We start from the raw sequence: 23829 nt of genomic DNA, 5'->3' as shown, positions 1-23829 counted from the left end.
CTCATGAGATGGGGGAAAGGTTACCTCAGGTTTCTCTTCCTTAAAACATGCATACCCTCGTGTCAGGGACAGAGGGGTCATTTGTGATATGTAAAACATCTTTTATTGCAATAATCATATAATGAGTAATTTTGGCCACCCTTGGGTGTAACCTCGCATCATCGTAGTCGACGCTGGAGTCAGAATCCGTGTCGGTATCAGTGTCTGCTACCTGGGGCAGGGGACGTTTGAGACCCTAAAGGGCCCTGTGACACAGTCAAAGCCATGGATTGACTCCCTGTCTTATCCCTGGACTCTGCTTTGTCCAATATCTTATGTAATAAAGACACATTTGCATTTAAAACATTCCACATATCCAACCAATCAGGTGTCGGCGTTGCCGGCGGAGACACCACAATCATCTGCTCCACCTCCTCTTTAGATGAGCCTTCCGCTTCAGACATGTCGACACACACGTACCGACACCCCCACACACTCAGGGATATATCTATATGGAGACAGTCCCCCAATAAGGCCCTTTGGAGAGATAGAGATAGAGTATGCCAGCACACACCCAGCGCCACCGGACACTGGAATAAGATCCCAGTTAGTATAGCGCTTTTATATAAATATATAAAAACACTCACTGCGCCAATTAAATGTGCCCCCCCCCCCCCCCCCCTCTTTCTTGCCCTCTGTAACCGTGTTCAGTAGGGGAGAGTCCGGGGAGCCAGCTTCTCTGCAGTGTGCTGTGGAGAAAATGGCGCTGGTTAGTGCTGGAGGATCAAGCTCCGCCCCCTCACCGGCGGGCTTCGGTACCGCTCAAATTATTTATACTGGCGGGGAGGTTTTCAATATACCGCTTCTGCAGTGTCTAATCTATTTGCCAGTGTCCCTTGAGGTTAATATTGCTGCCCAGGGCGCCCCCCCTGCGCCCTACACCCTTACAGTGCCCGCTGTGTGTATATGTGTGGGAGCAATGGCACGCAGCATTACCGCTGTGCGTTACCTCAGTGAAGATCTGAAGTCTTCTGCAGCCTTTGAAGTCTTCTTTCTTCTTAAAACTCACCCGGCTTCTATCTTCCGGCTCTGTGAGGAGGACGGCGGCGTGGCTCCGGGACGAACGGAGAGGGTGAGACCTGCGTTTCGACCCTCTGAAGCTAATAGTGTCCAGTAGCTTAAGAAGCAGAGCCTATAATTTAAGTAGGTCTGCTTCTCTCCCCTCAGTCCCACGAGCCTGTAGTCAGCAGTGCTCCCTGAAAATAAAAAACCTAACAAAAGTCTTTTACAGAGAAACTCAGTAGAGCTCCCATGCAGTGCACCCAGTTTCCTCTGGGCACAGGATCTAACGGAGGTCTGGAGGAGGGGCATAGAGGGAGGAGCCAGTGCACACCCATCCTAAAGTCTTTAGAGTGCCTATGTCTCCTGCAGGGCCCGTCTATACCCCCATGGTCCTTACGGAGTCCCCAGCATCCTCTAGGACGTAAGAGAAAGGCCTGTGACCACGGTTTATAAGAGTTAACCAAAGATTAACCCCACAACATATAAACAAATATAGAAAACCACAGCACTCGCCACCACTCATAGGGTGGGGTGCATGCATCCCATGGCCACCAGCCCAAATACATACAGTGAGTGCTATATTATATTATATTATATATATATATATATATATATATATATATATATATATATATATATATATATAAAAATTACCCCATCTTTGTGTCTGTACACTTAAAAAAAGAAAAAAGAAAAAAAGAAACCTGAATAACATTGCACAGCAATTTGCGCACTGCAGGATATCTGGCGAGAGTATAAAATATAGTGCATACTGAACCATCACTGTAAGATGCGTATCTTTGGAAACAGAAGTCCTATCCATGAGGAGATGGATCAGATATATAAATATGGTTTTGTTCTGAAAGCAGCAATGCTAAACCTCAGGTGGACCTTGTCCTGTTATTACTACACACAGTATACGCATAAATGGTTGACTGAAAATTAAGCTCATGAGCTGACTTTTTTTTTTTTTTTTTTTTACTTAACAGGAGGTTGGTCCTTTTATTTTTTTTTGGTTCTATACAGCACCATCATGTAGCTAAGAGATGGAACATGTACTATATCTGAAGATATTTAGTCTTGTCGGATAGACTATACTTATCACACTTTACAAATAGTTGGAAAATGTTTTACTTTATTAACCGGTAGTTAGAAACTATTAGTGAATTAATAACTTCTTAATGCAGTAATAAATCAATCATGAACAGGAAAATAAAAACAAAACATCTCCTTACATTTATCCATTTCATTAGTATTACAATTAGATATCCCATAACTGAATGTACTGCAGAATACATTGAAAATGTGTACAGAGCCTTGCCCAGTGACCCGAGCCATAAATTAGCCACCAACAAGGCACATGCAATGACAGATTCTTGAAAGACAAGACCAACTCTCTCTATCCCCACCCTGCCATATAAATAACACAATGAGTAATGGAGTCTTGAGACATACAGGGATATCAGTATCTGGGAACAGCGAGATAAGTGGGGAATGTATGTGTGTATTTTAAATTTGGAGCCACTTGTTGGACGGGATGTATTCATGTGACCGGCGGTCAGGAGACCGACGGTCACATAACCTCCCCCTACATCCCCCCCTCACAATCCCAACGGTCGGCATGCTGACCAACAGGGACTATTCCCACTCGTGGGTGTCCACGACACCCGCAGAGTGGGAATAGAACCCGTGGTGTCCACAGGTCGCCACCGAGCCCGCAGTGTGGTGAGCCGATCACGGTTTAATGCTGTATAATGGAGACATTGGGACGGATTTAGAGGAGGACGAAGTGCCGGTGTTTGCGCGATTATTTACTGCATGCGCAAAAAGTCCTGGAGACCCTAACTGTGCAAGCGTGAATTAATGTGTGCGATGGCATACACAGTTGTGTACAACATCACTATTACTTGAGATGGTTCTGTGATCCATCGACTGTCCAGGGTGGAGACTAGGTCACCTAAGGTCATCATCAAAAGAGAAGGTGTCATGGGTGTGTTATGGGACCGACATGGGTATGTACCGGCATGATCTCTTTAGCAGCACGATAGACACAGTGGCAATTTCTTAGGAGTGTTACAAGAGAGACTGCCCCAGGTAGGGAGGAGGAGTCGATATTGCGCCTATGGTGGAGAAATTGGATCCACTAGGGTGGGCTTTGCAAAGTTTGCTCAGTCCATTGCCCAAAAGTACACAAGCGATGCGTAAACAGGCATTTGCATATTTTTGTCCTTGAGAATCTGTAAGTAATCGCAGCCGCACATGAACCGAGTGCACCCCTGAATTAGGCCAGCTATGCTATATAATGTGCTTAGGAATTGTAGTAATGTGCAGAATGAGATATGAGCAATATTACAGTACTACATATAGGATTTGGAGACTCCTGTAGCCTATGAAGTGCGTTTTTACCAACAGTGGTGTTTTGTACTAATCTGGTCATGAGATGGTCTTAAGCAAAATGTTGATTGTAATGTGGACTGAAAAAATACCCCCACACAACCACATGCAGGGATACATCAATCAATAAGCCTCAGCCTGGGACACACTTAACTATGTAATAAGGCCAAACAGGAAAAATACACTATATCATTTATTTTATGCTTATAAAGGAAAATATGTTTAAATATCATCTATGATTCATGAAATATATTAAAATGAAAGTTAATCTTGTATTCAGACTTCATCAAAAATAAATGAATGATAATAGTAATACAGATTTATTAAAATGGTCACTGGTATATGTGTCTCACTATTAGACTATCACATAGTGAAAATAGCACATCTTTTTAAAGTTCTTCACACAAACACACAAATTGGACACTTATTCAGGCCTGGATCCTTCCCTACAAGATAGAAAGGGTTTGTGTTCTCTATGTGCAGCCCATGATACAACCAAGGTAGAGGCTTAGGAAACCTTACAGAGAACCTCAACAGGGAGCTGAGCACAACATACCAGTGAGGCTATTATGGCCTGATTCCGAGTCGCATACAATGCTGATGTTCAGGTAGTTACACAGAAACATATGTTCAAAGTAGTTGAGTGTTCACAGCTGCAAGCATAGGCGGCTGTAGTCAGACTGAGAAACTGCACCTGTCATAGTGCATGCAAGGACGTACCAATCGGTATTACAGCGTGGATAAGTGCTAACAGTGGGTGTCTCAGTCATTGCACATTCAGCTGTGCTGATGTACACAAGGGAAGAGTAGTTTGTATGCCAATAGACGCTGCTGCGTTCACTTTTGAATGTAACTCAGAATCAGGCTCTGTGTAGCAGGGGACGAGACAGGAGGCTCAGGAAGGAGCTACAGAGACAGATGACTGAGAAAGTCCCTAAGAATAAAAATGAACTAAGTTCCTGTGTGCAGCCATTGAAGTAGTTAGCAGAATACCTACAGATATGTTAATTGATTCAAGTAGCCTGAGTGGGAGTTAAGTGTTTATTTTAAAATTCATTTACATTTGAATTAAAAGCGCTATTTATGTTTTAGTGCAAATTATGTTTATTCATTTTCAAACATACAGAGTAAGTGACTAATTTTTTCGATTTTAACAAAAACTCAGCAAGAATGAGACAATGATAGTTGACACAGCAAAGAGGCAAAGGTTAGAACAATATGCTCTACACTGAAGCAAATAGGATTGAAAAAAAAAGCAGGATTGTATAATACCAGGGTAGCAACAAAGATCCAGTTAACCCAGTGATTAAAAGGAGCAAGAAAGAGAGAAGAGAAGAAAAGATACAGATACAACAGGAGAGAGGGGAAAGGGCGCTTGGTGGTGGAAGATGGGGGCCAACCAGTTCCAATATTCAATACTAGTACAGGTTGAGTATCCCTTATCCAAAATGCTTGGGACCAGAGGTATTTTGGATATGGGATTTTTCCGTATTTTGGAATAATTGCATACCATAATGAGATATCATGGTGATGGGACCCAAGTCTAAGCACAGAATGCATTTGTGTTTCATATACACCTTATACGCACAGCCTGAATGTCATTTTAGCCAATATTTTTTATAACTTTGTGCATTAAACAAAGTGTGTCTACATTCACACAATTCATTTATGTTTCTTATACACCTTATACACACAGCCTGAAGGTCATTTAATACAATATTTTTAATAACTTTGTGTATTAAACAAAGTTTGTGTACATTGAGCCATCAAAAAAAAAAAGTTTCACTATCTCACTCTCACTCAAAAAAGTCCGTATTTCGGAATATTCCGTATTTCGGATATTTGGATATGGGATACTCAACCTGTAGTACAGGTTGAGTATCCCATATCCAAATATCCGAAATACGGAATATTCCGAAATACGGACTTTTTTGAGCGAGAGTGAGATAGTGAAACTTTTGTTTTCTGATGACTCAATGTACACAAATTTTGTTTAATACACACAGTTGTTAAAAATATTGTATTAAATGACCTTCAGACTGTGTATATAAGGTGTATATGAAACATAAATGAATTGTGTGAATGTAGACACACTTTGTTTAATGCACAAAGTTATAAAAAAATATTGGCTAAAATTACCTTCAGGCTGTGTGTATAAGGTGCATATAAAACATAAATGCATTCTGTGCTTAGATTTAGGTCCCATTGCCATGATATCTCATTATGGTATGCAATTATTCCAAAATACGGAAAAATCCGATATCCAAAATACCTCTGGTCCCAAGCATTTTGGATAAGGGACACTCAACCTGTATTGCCAGAAATCATAGGGGAACAAGTACCATAGTGTCGAGATCCCGGAATCAGTTAGTAGATACCTGAAAACAAGGCCTTGAGGGGAGACCAAGCGTTCAGGAGAATGAGAGCGCAGTAGGGATGTCTAAAATAAAGCCACCGAAACCGGGTGTCTCGAAAGGGCACATAATCATTCGACACAGAAAGAAACAGATCATCCATGTCAACGTAGAAATCAATCTCAGAGAACAAATCCAAAATGGCTGGAGTAGAGGAGTATCGCCAGCATAACGGTCTGACTGCTTTTGTGTGTTCAGATGTTTCAAAAGAGGCCGCTTGTAAACTGAAAGCGGCAGCGTGGACTGGTGCAACAGTCAGAAGGCAGGATCAGTAGGTACCATCTCTCCAAGGATTTCGGATGATATCTTGAGTACCACATCCCAACAGAGTCGGAGTGCAGGGCAGTTCCACCAGCTATGAAACGGAAAGCCAATCGCTGATGAGCATCTCCAAAAAACATTGGAAACGCCTACATGCATTTTATGCAAGACATCAGGGCAATGGTACCAACGAGTGATTCATTTGTACTGGATCTCCACCACACCGTTATTTGGAGAACAAGCATGCAGTAACTTGAAAATTTTTTCCCCAACCGTCGGAACTAAACTCCCGGCCAAGCTCGAGTAAAACCCAATAAAGAAAGCTTTTGGGTCCCTCAAGGAGAAGCGGATACAGTTGAGAAATTGTACACACATACGTTCAAAAAGGAAGAGTTCTCAGCAGGAGGGCGCAATAAGGCGTATGGTGGAGAGGAAGAGACGGACCTGAAAATAGCACTATTCCTCCATGGGAGCAAGGTCAACTGTATAAATAATATGAAAAAGGAACTGCGCATGTGCAGGCCCATGCTAGAGATGCGATTGGCATCACAGCCCGGCGATCGCCTCTGCCTGATTGACAGGGAGAGGCGTTCGCTGGGCGGGAGGGGGCGGGCCGGCGGCATTAGGCTGCTGTTTTGGGGGCGTGATCCGGCCAACGCAGGCATGCCTAGACCATGTGGGGGGCAGGCTGCGGCGGCTGCGTGACGTCACACGCAGCCGCTGCGACCCAGAGAGCGACTAGTACCGTGCGATGCTTTTGTACCTGTGTGGGGGGGGGGGGGCTTAGAGCCAGACATGCCCGGCGTCCCCCCCGCATGTCTATGAAAGTGATCGTAGATGTGCTAAATTCAGCACATCTACGATCAAGTCTGAATTACCCCCCCAGTGTGTACCAGTCGGAAGAGGGCAGCAGAGAGTCAATGTCGTAATGTCTTAGCAACTAAACCCGGAGGTGGGGGGAGGGTACTTGAAAACACAGAGTTGTGCAGCTGTAGGGATTGCCACACCCAAAGGGTAGGAGCTATAGCGGCCAAGGTGGGAAGCCAGGGAAGAACATTCACTGTAATTTGGTACATCTGTTCCTCAAGCCAGATCCATTGTATGGCTGGGGGCTCTCCTGGTCCATTCCAGAACAAAAGTGAAGAGGACAGCTTGGTAATAACCAAGGACTTGAGGGAGCTGGATAGCACCTTGGTGCTTACGCCTGTAGATTATATATTCATGCCCTGGAACAAAACCAACTTGGTCGGTATGTATAAGGTGGGGTAAAAGTACTTTCAATCTGTTAGCCAGTAAATTGTCATACAATTTGAGATCGACATGGATCAGATAATAAGAATTTACTTACCGATAATTCTATTTCTCGGAGTCCGTAGTGGATGCTGGGGTTCCTGAAAGGACCATGGGGAATAGCGGCTCCGCAGGAGACAGGGCACAAAAAGTAAAGCTTTAGGATCAGGTGGTGTGCACTGGCTCCTCCCCCTATGACCCTCCTCCAAGCCTCAGTTAGGATACTGTGCCCGGACGAGCGTACACAATAAGGAAGGATTTTGAATCCCGGGTAAGACTCATACCAGCCACACCAATCACACTGTACAACCTGTGATCTGAACCCAGTTAACAGTATGATAACAGCGGAGCCTCTGAAAAGATGGCTCACAACAATAATAACCCGATTTTTGTAACTATGTACAAGTATTGCAGATAATCCGCACTTGGGATGGGCGCCCAGCATCCACTACGGACTCCGAGAAATAGAATTATCGGTAAGTAAATTCTTATTTTCTCTATCGTCCTAGTGGATGCTGGGGTTCCTGAAAGGACCATGGGGATAATACCAAAGCTCCCAAACGGGCGGGAGAGTGCGGATGACTCTGCAGCCCCGAATGAGAGAACTCCAGGTCCTCCTTAGCCAGGGTATCAAATTTGTAGGATTTTACCAACGTGTTTGCCCCTGACTAAATAGCCGCTCGGCAAAGTTGTAAAGCCGAGACCCCTCGGGCAGCCGCCCAAGATAAGCCCACCTTCCTTGTGGAATGGGCATTTACATATTTTGGCTGTGGCAGGCCTGCCACAGAATGTGCAAGCTGAATTGTATTACACATCCAACTAGCAATAGTCTGCTTAGAAGCAAGAGCACCCAGTTTGTTGGGTGCATACAGGATAACAGCAAGTCAGTTTTCCTGACTCCAGCCGTCCTGGAACCTATATTTACAGGGCCCTGACAACATCTAGCAACCTGGAGTCCTCCAAGTCCCTAGTAGGCGCAAGGCACCAAAATAAGCTGGTTCAGGTGAAACACTGACACCACCTTAGGGAGAGAACTGGGGACGAGTCCGCAGCTCTGCCCTGTCCAAATGGACAACCAGATATGGGCTTTTTTGAGAAAAAAACCACCAATTTGACACTCGCCTGGTCCAGGCCAGGGCCAAGAGCATGGTCACTTTTCATGTGAGATGCTTCAAATCCACAGATTTGACTGGTTTTAAACCAAAGTGATTTGAGGAATCCCAGAACTACGTTGAGATCCCACAGTGCCACTGGAGGCACAAAAGGGGGTTGTATATGCAATACTCCCTTGACAAACTTCTGGACTTCAGGAACTGAAGCCACTTCTTTCTGGAAGAAAATCGACAGGGCCGAAATTTGAACCTTAATGGACCCCAATTTGAGGCCCATAGACACTCCTGTTTGCAGGAAATGCAGGAATCGACCGAGTTGAAATTTCTTCGTGGGGCCTTTCTGGCCTCACACCACGCAACATATTTTTGCCACATGTGGTGATAATGTTGTGCGGTCACCTCCTTTCTGGCTTTGACCAGGGTAGGAATGACCTCTTCCGGAATGCCTTTTTCCCTTAGGATCCGGCGTTCCACCGCCATGCCGTCAAACGCAGCTGCGGTAAGTCTTGGAACAGACATGGTACTTGCTGAAACAAGTCCCTTCTTAGCGGCAGAGGCCATAAGTCCTCTGTGAGCATCTCTTGAAGTTCCGGGTACCAAGTCCTTCTTGGCCAATCCGGAGCCATGAGTATAGTTCTTACTCCTCTACGTCTTATAAGTCTCAGTACCTTAGGTATGAGAAGCAGAGGATGGAACACATACACCGACTGGTACATCCATGGTGTTACCAGAACGTCCACAGCTATTGCCTGAGGGTCTCTTAACCTGGCGCAATACCTGTGCCGTTTTTTGTTCAGACGGGACGCCATCATGTCCACCTTTGGTATTTCCCAACGGTTTACAATCATGTGGAAAACTTCCCGATGAAGTTTCCATTCTGCCGGGTGGAGGTCGTGCCTGCTGAGGAAGTCTGCTTCCCAGTTGCCATTCCCGGAATGAAACACTGCTGACAGTGCTATCACATGATTTTCCGCCCAGTGAAAAGTCCTTGCAGTTTTAGCCATTGCCCTCCTGCTTCTTGTGCCGCCCTGTCTATTTGCGTGGGCGACTGCCGTGATGTTTTTCCCACTGGATCAATACCGGCTGACCTTGAAGCAGAGGTCTTGCTAAGCTTAGAGTATTATAAATTTACCCTTAGCTCCAGTATATTTATGTGGAGAAAAGTCTCCAGACTTGATCACACTCCCTGGAAATTTTTTCCTTGTGTGACTGCTCCCCAGCCTCTCGGGCTGGCTTCCGTGGTCACCAGCATCCAATCCTGAATGCCGAATCTGCGGCCCTCTAGAAGATGAGCACTCTGTAACCACCACAGGAGAGACACCCTTGTCCTTGGATATAGGGTTATCCGCTGATGCATCTGAAGATGCGATCCGGACCATTTGTCCAGCAGATCCCACTGAAAAATTCTTGCGTGAAATCTGCCGAATGGAATTGCTTCGTAGGAAGTCACCATCTTTACCAGGACCCTTGTGCAATGATGCACTGATTTTAGGAGGTTCCTGACTAGCTCGGATAACTCCCTGGCTTTCTCTTCCGGGAGAAACACCTTTTTCTGGACTGTGTCCAGAATCATCCCTAGGCACAGCAGACTTGTCGTCGGGATCAGCTGCGATTTTGGAATATTTAGAATCCACCCGTGCTGTTGTAGCAGTATCCGAGATAGTGCTACTCCGACCTCCAACTGTTCCCTGGACTTTGCCCTTATCAGGAGATCGTCCAAGTAAGGGATAATTAAGACGCCTTTTCTTCGAAGAAGAATCATCATTTCGGCCATTACCTTGGTAAAGACCCGGGGTGCCGTGGACAATCCAAACGGCAGCGTCTGAAACTGATAGTGACAGTTCTGTACCACGAACCTGAGGTACCCTTAGTGAGAAGGGCAAATTTTGGACATGGAGGTAAGCATCCCTGATGTCTCGGGACACTATATAGTCCCCTTCTTCCTGGTTCGTTATCACTGCTCTGAGTGACTCCATCTTGATTTGAACCTTTGTAAGTGTTCAAATTTTTTTAGATTTAGAATAGGTCTCACCTAGCCTTCTGGCTTCAGTACCACAATATAATGTGGAATAATACCCCTTTTCTTGTTGTAGGAGGGGTAATTTGATTATCACCTGCTGGGAATACAGCTTGTGAATTGTTTCCCATACTGCCTCCTTGTCGGAGGGAGACCTTGGTAAACCAGACTTCAGGAGCCTGCGAAGGGGAAACGTCTCGACATTCCAATCTGTACCCCTGGGATACTACATGTTGGATCCAGGGGTCCTGTACGGTCCCAGCGTCATGCTGAGAGCTTGGCAGAAGCGGTGGAACGCTTCTGTTCCTGGGAATGGGCTGCCTGCTGCAGTCTTCTTCCCTTTCCTCTATCCCTGGGCAGATATGACTCTTATAGGGACGAAAGGACTGAGGCTGAAAAGACGGTGTCTTTTTCTGCAGAGATGTGACTTAGGGTAAAAACGGTGGATTTTCCAGCAGTTGCCGTGGCCACCAGGTCCGATGGACCGACCCCAAATAACTCCTCTTCCTTTATACGGCAATACACCTTTGTGCCGTTTGGAATCTGCATCACCTGACCACTGTCGTGTCCATAAACATCTTCTGGCAGATATGGACATCGCACTTACTCTTGATGCCAGAGTGCAAATATCCCTCTGTGCATCTCGCATATATAGAAAATGCATCCTTTAAATGCTCTATAGTCAATAAAATACTGTCCCTGTCAAGGGTATCAATATTTTTAGTCAGGGAATCCGACCAAGCCACCCCAGCTCTGCACATCCAGGCTGAGGCGATCGCTGGTCGCAGTATAACACCAGTATGTGTGTATATACTTTTTATGATATTTTCCAGCCTCCTGTCAGCTGGCTCCTTGAGGACGGCCCTATCTATAGACGGTACCGCCACTTGTTTTGATAAGCGTGTGAGCGCCTTATCCACCCTAAGGGGTGTTTCCCAACGCGCCCTAACTTCTGGCGGGAAAGGGTATACCGCCCATCAATTTTCTATCGGGGGGAACCCACGCATCATCACACACTTCATTTAATTTATCTGATTCAGGAAAAACTACGGTAGTTTTTTCACATCCCACATAATACCCTCTTTTGTGGTACTTGTAGTATCAGAAATATGTAACACCTCCTTCATTGCCCTTAACGTGTGGCCCGAATAAGGAATACGTTTGTTTATTTACCGTCGACACTGGATTCAGTGTCCGTGTCTGTGTCTGCCGACTAAAGTAAACGGGCGTTTTAAAACCCCTGACGGTGTTTCTGAGACGTCTGGACCGGTACTAATTGTTTGTCGGCCGTCTCATGTCGTCAACCGACCTTGCAGCGTGTTGACATTATCACGTAATTCCCTAAATAAGCCATCCATTCCGGTGTCGACTCCCTAGAGAGTGACATCACCATTACAGGCAATTGCTCCGCCTCCTCACCAACATCGTCCTCATACATGTCGACACACACGTACCGACACACAGCACACACACAGGGAATGCTCTGATAGAGGACAGGACCCACTAGCCCTTTGGAGAGACAGAGGGAGAGTTTGCCAGCACACACCAAAAACGCTATAATTATATAGGGACAACCTTATATAAGTGTTTTCCCTTATAGCATCTTTTATATATTTCTAACGCCAAATTAGTGCCCCCCCTCTCTGTTTTAACCCTGTTTCTGTAGTGCAGTGCAGGGGAGAGCCTGGGAGCCTTCCCTCCAGCCTTTCTGTGAGGGAAAATGGCGCTGTGTGCTGAGGAGATAGGCCCCGCCCCTTTTTCGGCGGCCTCGTCTCCCGCTCTTTAATGGATTCTGGCAGGGGTTAAATATCTCCATATAGCCCCCGGAGGCTATATGTGAGGTATTTTTAGCCAAAAAAGGTTTTCATTTGCCTCCCAGGGCGCCCCCCTCCCAGCGCCCTGCACCCTCAGTGACTGCCGTGTGAAGTGTGCTGAGAGGAAATGGCGCACAGCTGCAGTGCTGTGCGCTACCTTAAGAAGACTGAGGAGTCTTCTGCCGCCGATTCTGGACCTCTTCTCGTTTCAGCATCTGCAAGGGGGCCGGCGGCGAGGCTCCGGTGACCATCCAGGCTGTACCTGTGATCGTCCCTCTGGAGCTAATGTCCAGTAGCCAAAGAAGCCAATCCATCCTGCACGCAGGTGAGTTCACTTCTTCTCCCCTAAGTCCCTCGTTGCAGTGATCCTGTTGCCAGCAGGACTCACTGTAAAATAAAAAACCTAAGCTAAACTTTTCTAAGCAGCTCTTTAGGAGAGCCACCTAGATTGCACCCTTCTCGGCCGGGCACAAAAATCTAACTGAGGCTTGGAGGAGGGTCATAGGGGGAGGAGCCAGTGCACACCACCTGATCCTAAAGCTTTACTTTTTGTGCCCCGTCTCCTGCGGAGCCGCTATTCCCCATGGTCCTTTCAGGAACCCCAGCATCCACTAGGACGATAGAGAAATATAGGGCGGTAGCTGGGGCAAAGGGAGGGGTCCTTACCATATTTGGGATCACTGAAAATGCACGCTTCCATAGATTGGCGGGAGAAATGAGTGCGCTCAGAAACTGCAGTAAAAGATAGGCTAAACAATCAAAAAAAGTCTTATAATAGCTAACGGTCGGGCCAAGGACTTTTGCCATTCATATTTTAACTTTGAGTTTGTCATGGGAATACCCTTCTGCTCCAGAATGCAGAAGCACTGAAGCATCAATAATAACAACAACACTTTCCCAATTACATGACATTCTTTTACCCTTTTTGCAAGTTTTATTATTTTTTGTTAAAATCAAAAATATAAATACAATTAACCAGCCTGGTTTTGATAAAACCAAAATATTACAATGATTTTAGAACAAAGGCTAAAACATGGGGTCCGGTGTTCATCTCTATCCTGCAGACTATTGCCAGATGGAGAGTGTGCCTATATGCGGTGAGATGCCTCCTGGGAGACTTGCCCATTGCCCAACCCTGTAAATGATAGAGGATCATCCATACCGCTTTTGGTTGCTACATACCTACAGTGTCCCGTTTCATGAGATTGGGATGTGTGGCTTCATACTTTTCTTCATAATCACTGCTTTTTGACAAGGCTTCCTGCAATCTGAATGCACAACAAGATTTAACAGTCCTCAAATTTACAGTGCGATATACTAAAAATATTACAATATCAGTAAAAATTTTATACGTTGCATTTTTTTTGCTACATCTACCAACAGTTGTTTTATTAGCTTTAAACACAGTAAATTTGTTCTCAACTTCCTTCAATATTCCAACAAACCAACACACTTTTCTTCAAAGCAGGATTAAGTTTTGGAAAGGCAGCTCATGAAACTAAATGTAAGACAATAAAGCACAGAATGGATTTACCGGTTGCTAGCTTTATAATCATACGCAGAGTCTTGTGGGGGTGTCTCCGCAGGTTTGGCTTTGAAGTAGTTTGTGAAACCACTAAACATGCTCTTTATGCTATTAATATGCCTCTGACTGGTTTTCATATCTTGCTCCATCTTATCCACCATTTTTTCTGTGCGTTTCAAAGCCTCTCCTTGCCGCATTAGTTCCTAAAGTGAAAGAAGAGAAAATAAGAATTTACTTACCGATAATTCTATTTCTCGGAGTCCGTAGTGGATGCTGGGGTTCCTGAAAGGACCATGGGGAATAGCGGCTCCGCAGGAGACAGGGCACAAAAAGTAAAGCTTTCCGATCAGGTGGTGTGCACTGGCTCCTCCCCCTATGACCCTCCTCCAAGCCTCAGTTAGGTACTGTGCCCGGACGAGCGTACACAATAAAGGGAGGAATTTTGAATCCCGGGTAAGACTCATACCAGCCACACCAATCACACCGTACAACTTGTGATCAAACCCAGTTAACAGTATGATAACAGAGGAGCCTCTGAAAGATGGCTTCCTAAACAATAACCCGAATTAGTTAACAATAACTATGTACAATTATTGCAGATAATCCGCACTTGGGATGGGCGCCCAGCATCCACTACGGACTCCGAGAAATAGAATTATCGGTAAGTAAATTCTTATTTTCTCTATCGTCCTAGTGGATGCTGGGGTTCCTGAAAGGACCATGGGGATTATACCAAAGCTCCCAAACGGGCGGGAGAGTGCGGATGACTCTGTAGCACCGAATGAGAGAACTCCAGGTCCTCCTTAGCCAGAGTATCAAATTTGTAAAATTTTACAAACGTGTTCTCCCCTGACCACGTAGCTGCTCGGCAAAGTTGTAATGCCGAGACCCCTCGGGCAGCCGCCCAAGATGAGCCCACCTTCCTTGTGGAGTGGGCCTTTACAGATTTAGGCTGTGGCAGGCCTGCCACAGAATGTGCAAGTTGGATTGTGCTACAGATCCAACGAGCAATCGTCTGCTTAGACGCAGGAGCACCCATCTTGTTGGGTGCATACAATATAAACAACGAGTCAGATTTTCTGACTCCAGCTGTCCTTGCAATATATATTTTTAATGCTCTGACAACGTCCAGTAACTTGGAGTCCTCCAAGTCACTTGTAGCCGCAGGCACTACAATAGGCTGGTTCAGATGAAATGCTGACACCACCTTAGGGAGAAAATGCGGACGAGTCCGCAGTTCTGCCCTGTCCGAATGGAAAATCAGATATATGCTTTTGTAAAGCTGCCAGTTCTGACACTCTCCTGGCCGAAGCCAGGGCTAGTAACATGGTCACTTTCCATGTGAGATATTTTAAATCCACCTTTTTTAGTGGTTCAAACCAATGAGATTTTAGAAATTCCAAAACCACATTGAGATCCCACGGTGCCACTGGAGGCACCACAGGAGGCTGTATATGCAGCACTCCCTTAACAAAAGTCTGGACTTCAGGAACTGAAGCCAATTCTTTTTGAAAGAAAATCGACAGGGCCGAAATTTGAACCTTAATAGATCCCAATTTGAGACCCATAGACAATCCTGATTGCAGGAAATGTAGGAATCGACCCAGTTGAAATTCCTCCGTCGGAGCACTCCGATCCTCGCACCACGCAACATATCTTCGCCAAATGCGGTGATAGTGTTGCACGGTTACTTCCTTCCTTGCTTTAATCAAAGTAGGAATGACTTCTTCCGGCATGCCTTTTTCCTTTAGGATCCGGCGTTCAACCGCCATGCCGTCAAACGCAGCCGCGGTAAGTCTTGAAACAGACAGGGACCCTGCTGAAGCAAGTCCCTCCTTAGAGGTAGAGGCCACGGATCTTCCGTGATCATCTCTTGAAGTTCCGGGTACCAAGTCCTTCTTGGCCAATCCGGAACCACTAGTATCGTTCTTACGCCTCTTTGCCGTATAATTCTCAATACTTTTGGTATGAGAGGCAGAGGAGGAAACACATACACCGACTGGTACACCCAAGGCGTTACCAGCGCGTCCACAGCTATTGCCTGCGGATCTCTTGACCTGGCGCAATACCTGTCCAGTTTTTTGTTGAGGCGAGACGCCATCATGTCCACCATTGGTCTTTCCCAACGGGTTACCAGCATGTGGAAGACTTCCGGATGAAGTCCCCACTCTCCCGGGTGAAGGTCGTGTCTGCTGAGGAAGTCTGCTTCCCAGTTGTCCACTCCCGGGATGAACACTGCTGACAGTGCTATCACATGATTCTCTGCCCAGCGAAGAATCCTTGCAGCTTCTGCCATTGCACTCCTGCTTCTTGTGCCGCCCTGTCTGTTTACATGGGCGACTGCCGTGATGTTGTCCGACTGGATCAACACCGGTTTTCCTTGAAGCAGAGGTTCTGCCTGGCTTAGAGCATTGTAGATTGCTCTTAGTTCCAGAATGTTTATGTGAAGAGACGTTTCCAGGCTCGTCCACACTCCCTGGAAGTTTCTTCCTTGTGTGACTGCTCCCCAGCCTCTCAGGCTGGCGTCCGTGGTCACCAGGATCCAATCCTGTATGCCGAATCTGCGGCCCTCCAATAGATGAGCACTCTGCAACCACCACAGAAGAGATACCCTTGTCCTTGGAGACAGGGTTATCCGCTGGTGCATCTGAAGATGCGACCCTGACCATTTGTCCAACAGATCCCTCTGGAAAATTCGTGCATGGAATCTGCCGAATGGAATTGCTTCGTAAGAAGCCACCATTTTTCCCAGGACTCTTGTGCATTGATGTACAGACACCTTTCCTGGTTTTAGGAGGTTCCTGACAAGCTCGGATAACTCCTTGGCTTTTTCCTCCGGGAGAAAAACCTTTTTCTGAACCGTGTCCAGAATCATCCCTAGGAACAGCAGACGAGTTGTCGGCATTAACTGGGATTTTGGAATATTCAGAATCCAGCCGTGCTGTTTTAGCACTTCTTGAGACAGTGCTAATCCCCTCTCTAGCTGTTCTCTGGACCTTGCCCTTATTAGGAGATCGTCCAAGTATGGGATAATTAATACGCCTTTTCTTCGAAGAAGAATCATCATCTCGGCCATTACCTTTGTAAAGACCCGAGGTGCCGTGGACAATCCGAACGGCAGCGTCTGAAACTGATAGTGACAGTTTTGTACAACGAACCTGAGGTACCCCTGGTGTGAGGGGTAAATTGGAACGTGGAGGTACGCATCCTTGATGTCCAAGGACACCATAAAGTCCCCTTCTTCCAGGTTCGCTATCACTGCTCTGAGTGACTCCATTTTGAACTTGAACTTCTTTATGTACAGGTTCAAGGACTTCAGATTTAGAATAGGTCTTACCGAGCCGTCCGGCTTCGGTACCACAAATAGAGTGGAATAATACCCCTTTCCCTGTTGTAGAAGAGGTACCTTGACTATCACCTGCTGAGAGTACAGCTTGTGAATGGCTTCCAAAACCGTCTCCCTTTCTGAGGGGGACGTTGGTAAAGCAGACTTCAGGAAACGGCGAGGCGGATCTGTCTCTAGTTCCAACCTGTACCCCTGAGATATTATCTGCAGGATCCAGGGATCTACCTGCGAGTGAGCCCACTGCGCGCTGAAATTCTTGAGACGACCGCCCACCGCCCTCGAGTCCGCTTGAGAAGCCCCAGCGTCATGCTGAGGCTTTTGTAGAAGCGGGGGAGGGCTTCTGTTCCTGGGAAGGAGCTGCCTGTTGGTGTCTCTTCCCCCTTCCTCTGCCTCGTGGCAGATATGAATATCCCTTTGCTCTCTTGTTTTTAAAGGAACGAAAGGGCTGCGGTTGAAAAGTCGGTGTCTTTTTCTGTTGGGGAGTAGCTTGAGGTAAAAAGGTGGATTTCCCGGCTGTAGCCGTGGCCACCAAATCTGATAGACCGACTCCAAATAACTCCTCCCCTTTATACGGCAAAACTTCCATATGCCGTTTTGAGTCCGCATCGCCTGACCACTGTCGCGTCCATAAACTTCTTCTGGCCGAAATGGACATAGCACTTACCCGTGATGCCAGTGTGCAGATATCCCTCTGTGCATCACGCATATAAAGAAATGCATCCTTTATTTGCTCTAAAGACAGTAAAACATTGTCCCTATCCAGGGTATCAATATTTTCAATCAGGGACTCTGACCAAGCTACTCCAGCACTGCACATCCAGGCTGTCGCTATAGCTGGTCGTAGTATAACACCTGTATGTGTGTATATACTTTTTTGGATATTTTCCATCCTCCTATCTGCTGGATCTTTAAGTGCGGCCGTCTCAGGAGAGGGTAACGCCACTTGTTTAGATAAGCGTGTGAGCGCCTTGTCCACCCTAGGAGGTGTTTCCCAGCGCGCCCTAACCTCTGACGGGAAAGGGTATAAAGCTAATCACTTCTTTGAAATTAGCATCTTTTTATCGGGGGCAACCCACGCTTCATCACATACATCATTTAGTTCTTCTGATTCAGGAAAAACTATAGATAGTTTTTTTACACCCCACATAATACCCTGTTTAGTGGTACCTGTAGTATCAGCTAAATGTAACGCCTCCTTCATTGCCAAAATCATATAACGTGTGGCCCTACTGGAAAATACGGTTGATTCGTCACCGTCGCCACTGGAATCAGTGCCTGTGTCTGGGTCTGTGTCGACCGACTGAGGCAAAGGGCGTTTTACAGCCCCTGACGGTGTTTGAGGCGCCTGGACAGGCACTAACTGATTGTCCGGCCGTCTCATGTCGTCAAACGACTGCTTTAGCGTGTTGACACTATCCCGTAATTCCATAAATAAAGGCATCCATTCTGGTGTCGACCCCCTAGGAGGTGACATCCCCATATTTGGCAATTGCTCCGCCTCCACACCAATATCGTCCTCATACATGTCGACACACACGTACCGACACACAGCAGACACACAGGGAATGCTCTTAACGAAGACTGGACCCCACTAGCCCTTTGGGGAGACAGAGGGAGAGTTTGCCAGCACACACCAAAAGCGCTATATATGACAGGGATAGCCTTATAATAAGTGCTCCCTGTATAGCTGCTTTTATAATATAATTTTTGCCACTATTTTGCCCCCCCTCTCTTGTTTTACCCTGTTTCTGTAGTGCAGTGCAGGGGAGAGACCTGGGAGCCGTCCTGACCAGCGGAGCTGTGTAAGGAAAATGGCGCTGTGTGCTGAGGAGATAGGCCCCGCCCCTTTTCCGGCGGGCTCGTCTCCCGCTCTTTAGTGTATTCTGGCAGGGGTTAAATATCTCCATATAGCCCCCGGAGGCTATATGTGAGGTATTTTTTAGCCAAATAGGTTTTCATTTGCCTCCCAGGGCGCTCCCCTCCCAGCGCCCTGCACCCTCAGTGACTGCCGTGTGAAGTGTGCTGAGAGGAAAATGGCGCACAGCTGCAGTGCTGTGCGCTACCTTTAGAAGACTGAGGAGTCTTCTGCCGCCGATTCTGGACCTCTTCATGTTTCAGCATCTGCAAGGGGGCCGGCGGCGAGGCTCCGGTGACCATCCAGGCTGTACCTGTGATCGTCCCTCTGGAGCTGATGTCCAGTAGCCAAGAAGCCAATCCATCCTGCACGCAGGTGAGTTCACTTCTTCTCCCCTAAGTCCCTCGTTGCAGTGATCCTGTTGCCAGCAGGACTCACTGTAAAATAAAAAACCTAAGCTAAACTTTCTCTAAGCAGCTCTTTAGGAGAGCCACCTAGATTGCACCCTTCTCGGCCGGGCACAAAAATCTAACTGAGGCTTGGAGGAGGGTCATAGGGGGAGGAGCCAGTGCACACCACCTGATCGGAAAGCTTTACTTTTTGTGCCCTGTCTCCTGCGGAGCCGCTATTCCCCATGGTCCTTTCAGGAACCCCAGCATCCACTAGGACGATAGAGAAACAGACAATAATAAAAACAAAATCACAAGAATCTGGAGTTTAATAAGCAGTATGTTAACGATTATCGAAGGTAACCGTTTCAAGAAAAATTAATTGAATAAGTTTGGAACAAAAGGTAGAAGATAAATTAACGTAACCTAGATTGTAGGTATACAGTGCACAGATTCAGCGATGTATTCTGTAGCAAACAATGATTAGTTATAAGACCATGGTAACAAGGCTTCTATGGTGACCGGCATGACTACTGTAAACTATCTGTGGTTCTTCTTTGGAATTCAAGTTTGCAATCATTATTTGTTAAGCTGGGTATAAACTAGGCGATATTTTGCCCAATCCGGCGGATCAGACCAATACATTGTTCACATCGGCAAGGGTGTACGCACTAGTGCATGTCGTTCATCGTGTTTTCTGATTGGCTTGCACTACAGGCTGATACATAGATTTTAAAGGGGCACAATTCTCCTGGATGCGGCCACTGAACGTTACAGTGCTCGATCATTCGCTATATCATTCAGCGTGTACGCCTCCACGACATAGCGTTTTCTCGGTCGTGCTGTTGTTCAGAATCTGAAATAGTCTAGTGTGAACCCATCTTAAGAAACAATAATGTTACACATTATTATAGGATTTTGGTTACCTACAGGTAAATCCTTTTCTCGTAGAGGATGCTGGGGTCCACATTAGTACCATGGGGTATAGACGGGTCCACCAGGAGCCATTGGCACTTTAAGAGTTTGAGAGTGTGGGTTGGCTCCTCCCTCCATGCCCCTCCTACCAGACTCAGTCTAGAAATTGTGCCCGAGGAGACGGACATCTTCGAGAGAAGGATTTAACACAGATAGTGGTGAGATTCATACCAGCTCACACATACAAGGCACATCAAGCTAACTAGCTTGAAAAACTCAACAACTGCTGAAACATTACTTACCAAGTAACAATGCAGTACATAACTAAACAAAGTTGTACTGAACCAGATAACAGTTGCAGGAAAACGAAGCGCTGGGCGGGCGCCCAGCATCCTCTATGGACTACGACAAAAGGATTTACCGGTAGGTAACCAAAATCCTATTTTCTCTTATGTCCTAGGAGGATGCTGGGGTCCACATTAGTACCATGGGGATGTACCAAAGCTCCCAGAACGGGAGGGAGGGCGCGGAGGCTCCTGCAGAACCGATTGGCCTCTGATGATCTGAAGTTCAGTCAAAGTATCGAACTTGTAGAACTTAGCGAACGTGTTCGACCCAGACCAAGTTGTAACGCCGAGACACCCATGGCGGCTGCCCAGGGAGAACCCACCTTACGAGTAGAGTGGGCCTTAACAGATTTTGGACACGACAAGCCTGCTGGATAGTGAACCTAATCCAGCGAGATATAGTCTGCTTTGAAGCAGGACACCCAATAATCTTGGGATTATACAGGACAAACAGAGTCCGATTTCCTGTGACGAGCAGTCCTCTTCACAGATTCTCAAAGCCCTCACCACATCCAAGGACTTTGACGAAATTGAGAAATCAGTAGCCACTGGCACCACAATAGGTTGGTTGATATGAAATGCCGACACAATCTTTGGAAGAAACTGCTGGATGTGTCCAGAGCTCAGCTCTATCTCCTTGGAATATCAAGTAAGGGCTTTTACAGGACAAAGCCCCCAATTCTGACACATGTCTAGCAGAAGCTAAGGTCAACAACGTGGTAGCCTTCCATGTAAGAAATTTGACCTCAACCTCCTGTAGAGGCTCAAACCAGTCCGACTGGAGAAACTGCAACACCACGTTAAGGTCCCAATGCGCCGAAGGCGGTACAAAGGCAGGTTGGATGTGCAAAACTCCCTTCAAAAAGGTCTGAACCTCAGGGAGGGCAGCCAATTGTTTCTGGAAGAAAATGGACAGGTCCGAAATCTGGATCTTCACAGATCCCAACCTCAGGCCCATATCCACACCTGCTTGCAGGAAGAGGAGAAACCGTCCCAGTTGAAACTCCACCACAGGAAACTTCTTGGACTCACACCAAGAGACATATTTCTTCCAAATACGATGGTAATGTTTAGCAGTTACCCCTTTCCTATCCTGTATCAGGGTAGGAATGACCTTCTTCGGAATGCCCTTCCGAGCTAGTATCAGGTGTTCAACCACCATGCCGTTAAACGTAGCCGCGGTAAGTCTTGATAGGCGAACGGCCCCTGCTGCAGCAGGTCCTCCCAAAGAGATTCAGAAGGTCCGCGTAACAAGCCTGCCTTGGCCAGTCTGGAGCAACGAGGATCGCTTGAACTCTTGTTCTCCTTACGAGCTTTAGAACTTTTGGAATGAGTGGGAGAAACATGTACACAGACTGGAACACCCACGGAGACACCAGGGCATCAACTGCCACTGCTTGTGGGTCCCTCCACCTGGAACAATAGCGTTGAAGCTTCTTGTTGAGACGAGAGGCCATCATGTCTACTTGGGGTAACCCCCAAAGGTCTGTTATTTCCTTGAACACCTCCGGATGGAGACCCCACTCCCCCGGATGGAGATCGTGTCTGCTGAGGAAGTCTGCTTCCCAGTGGTCCACTCCCGGAATGAAGATTGCAGAGAGCACCAACGCGTGTTTTTCTGCCCAGAGGAGGATTCTTGTCACCTCTGACATCGCAGCTCTGCTTGTCGTTCCGCCCTGTCGGTTTATGTAAGCCCCCGTCTTTACATTGTCCGACTGCACTTGAATGGCCCGATTTCTTAGAAGATGGGCCGCCTGAAGAAGACTGTTGTAGACGGCTCTTAGTTCCAGGATGTTGATCGGCAGGCCAGCTTCCAGACTTGACCACCCTCCTTGGAAGGTTTCCCCTTGAGTGACTGCGCCCCAGCCCCGGAGGCTCGCATCATGGTTAGAAGGATCCAGTCTTGAATCCCGAACCTGCGGCCCTCCAGAAGGTGAGGCAATTGGAGCCACCAGAGGAGTGAAATCCTGGCCTTTGGCGACAGACGAATTCTCATGTGTAGATGAGATCCTGACCACTTGTCCAGGAGATCCAGTTGGAAGGCCCGAGCATGGAACCTCCCGTACTGGAGAGCCTTGTAAGAGGCCACCATCTTCCCCAAAAGGCGAATGCATTGATGAACCAACACCCGGGCTGGCTTCAGGACATCCCGGACCATTGTTTGTATCACCAACGCCTTGTCCTGCGGAAGAAACACCCTCTGCACTTCCGTGTCAAGGATCATCCTCAGAAAAAAAAAAAGACAACCTACGGGTTGGTTCCAAATGAGATTTTGGAAGGTTCAGAATCCAACCGTGGACTCAGAGTAGGCGGGTCGTGAGAACAATGGACTGCAACAGCTCGTCCTTGGACGATGCTTTTATCAGTAGATCATCTAAATACGGAATGATGTTCACCCCCCGTTTTTGGAGTAGAACCATCATCTCCGCCATCACCTTGGTGAACACCCTTGGTGCTGTAGAGGCCGAATGGCAGGGCCTGGAACTGGAAATGACAGTCCAGTAATGCAAAACGGAGATAAGCCTGATGCGATGGCCAAATCGGAATGTGGAGGTACGCATCCTTGATTTCCAGGGATACTAGGAACTCCCCCTCTTCTAGACCCGAAATCACCGCTCTGAGAGACTCCATTTTGGACTTGAACTCCTTCAGAAAAGGGTTCAGTGATTTTAGGTTCAGAATGGGTCTGATCAAACCATCCAGTTTCGATACCACGAAAAGGTTGGAATAGTAACCCATGGCTTGCGAATGAGGCACTGGCACAATGACCTGTGCCTCCACCAACTTCTGAACCGCTACTTGTAGGACAGTCCTGTCCGCCAGCAGAGCTGGCAAGCCTGATTAGAAAAATCGGCGAGGAGGGAGATTTTGAAATTCCAACCTGTATCCCTGGGACACAATACCTATCACCCAGGGATCCAGGCCGGACGATACCCAGACGTGACTGAACTGTCTAAGCCTCGCTCCCACTTGCCCCACCTCCAGGCCGCGCGGTCCACAGTCATGCGGAGGACTTTGGCGCACTGAAAGCAGGATTAGTTTCCTGTTCTTGGATTTAGCTCAACCTCCCCTAAAGAAGGTATTGGATGGCTTGGCCTTCCTAGGCTTG

At 46.9% G+C, this 23829-nt stretch overlaps 1 protein-coding gene across 1 annotated transcript in view; it reads right to left on the bottom strand.

The window, feature by feature from the left end:
- Positions 1–23829, bottom strand: part of SNAP29 (synaptosome associated protein 29) — a 77568-nt gene that overhangs the window by 27053 nt on the left and 26686 nt on the right. Inside the window, exons 3-4 of the mRNA XM_063964796.1 lie at positions 13878–14071; positions 13526–13611 (exon numbers count right to left, since the gene is read on the bottom strand). Coding sequence (XP_063820866.1) covers positions 13526–13611; positions 13878–14071 — 280 coding nt within the window. The remainder of the gene's footprint in view (positions 1–13525; positions 13612–13877; positions 14072–23829) is intronic.

The sequence above is a fragment of the Pseudophryne corroboree genome, chromosome 1, assembly GCF_028390025.1.
Source record: "Pseudophryne corroboree isolate aPseCor3 chromosome 1, aPseCor3.hap2, whole genome shotgun sequence".
NCBI lineage: Eukaryota > Metazoa > Chordata > Amphibia > Anura > Myobatrachidae > Pseudophryne > Pseudophryne corroboree.
The sequence above is the reverse complement of the archived record's forward strand: the minus strand, read 5'-3'. Positions and strand labels throughout refer to the sequence as shown.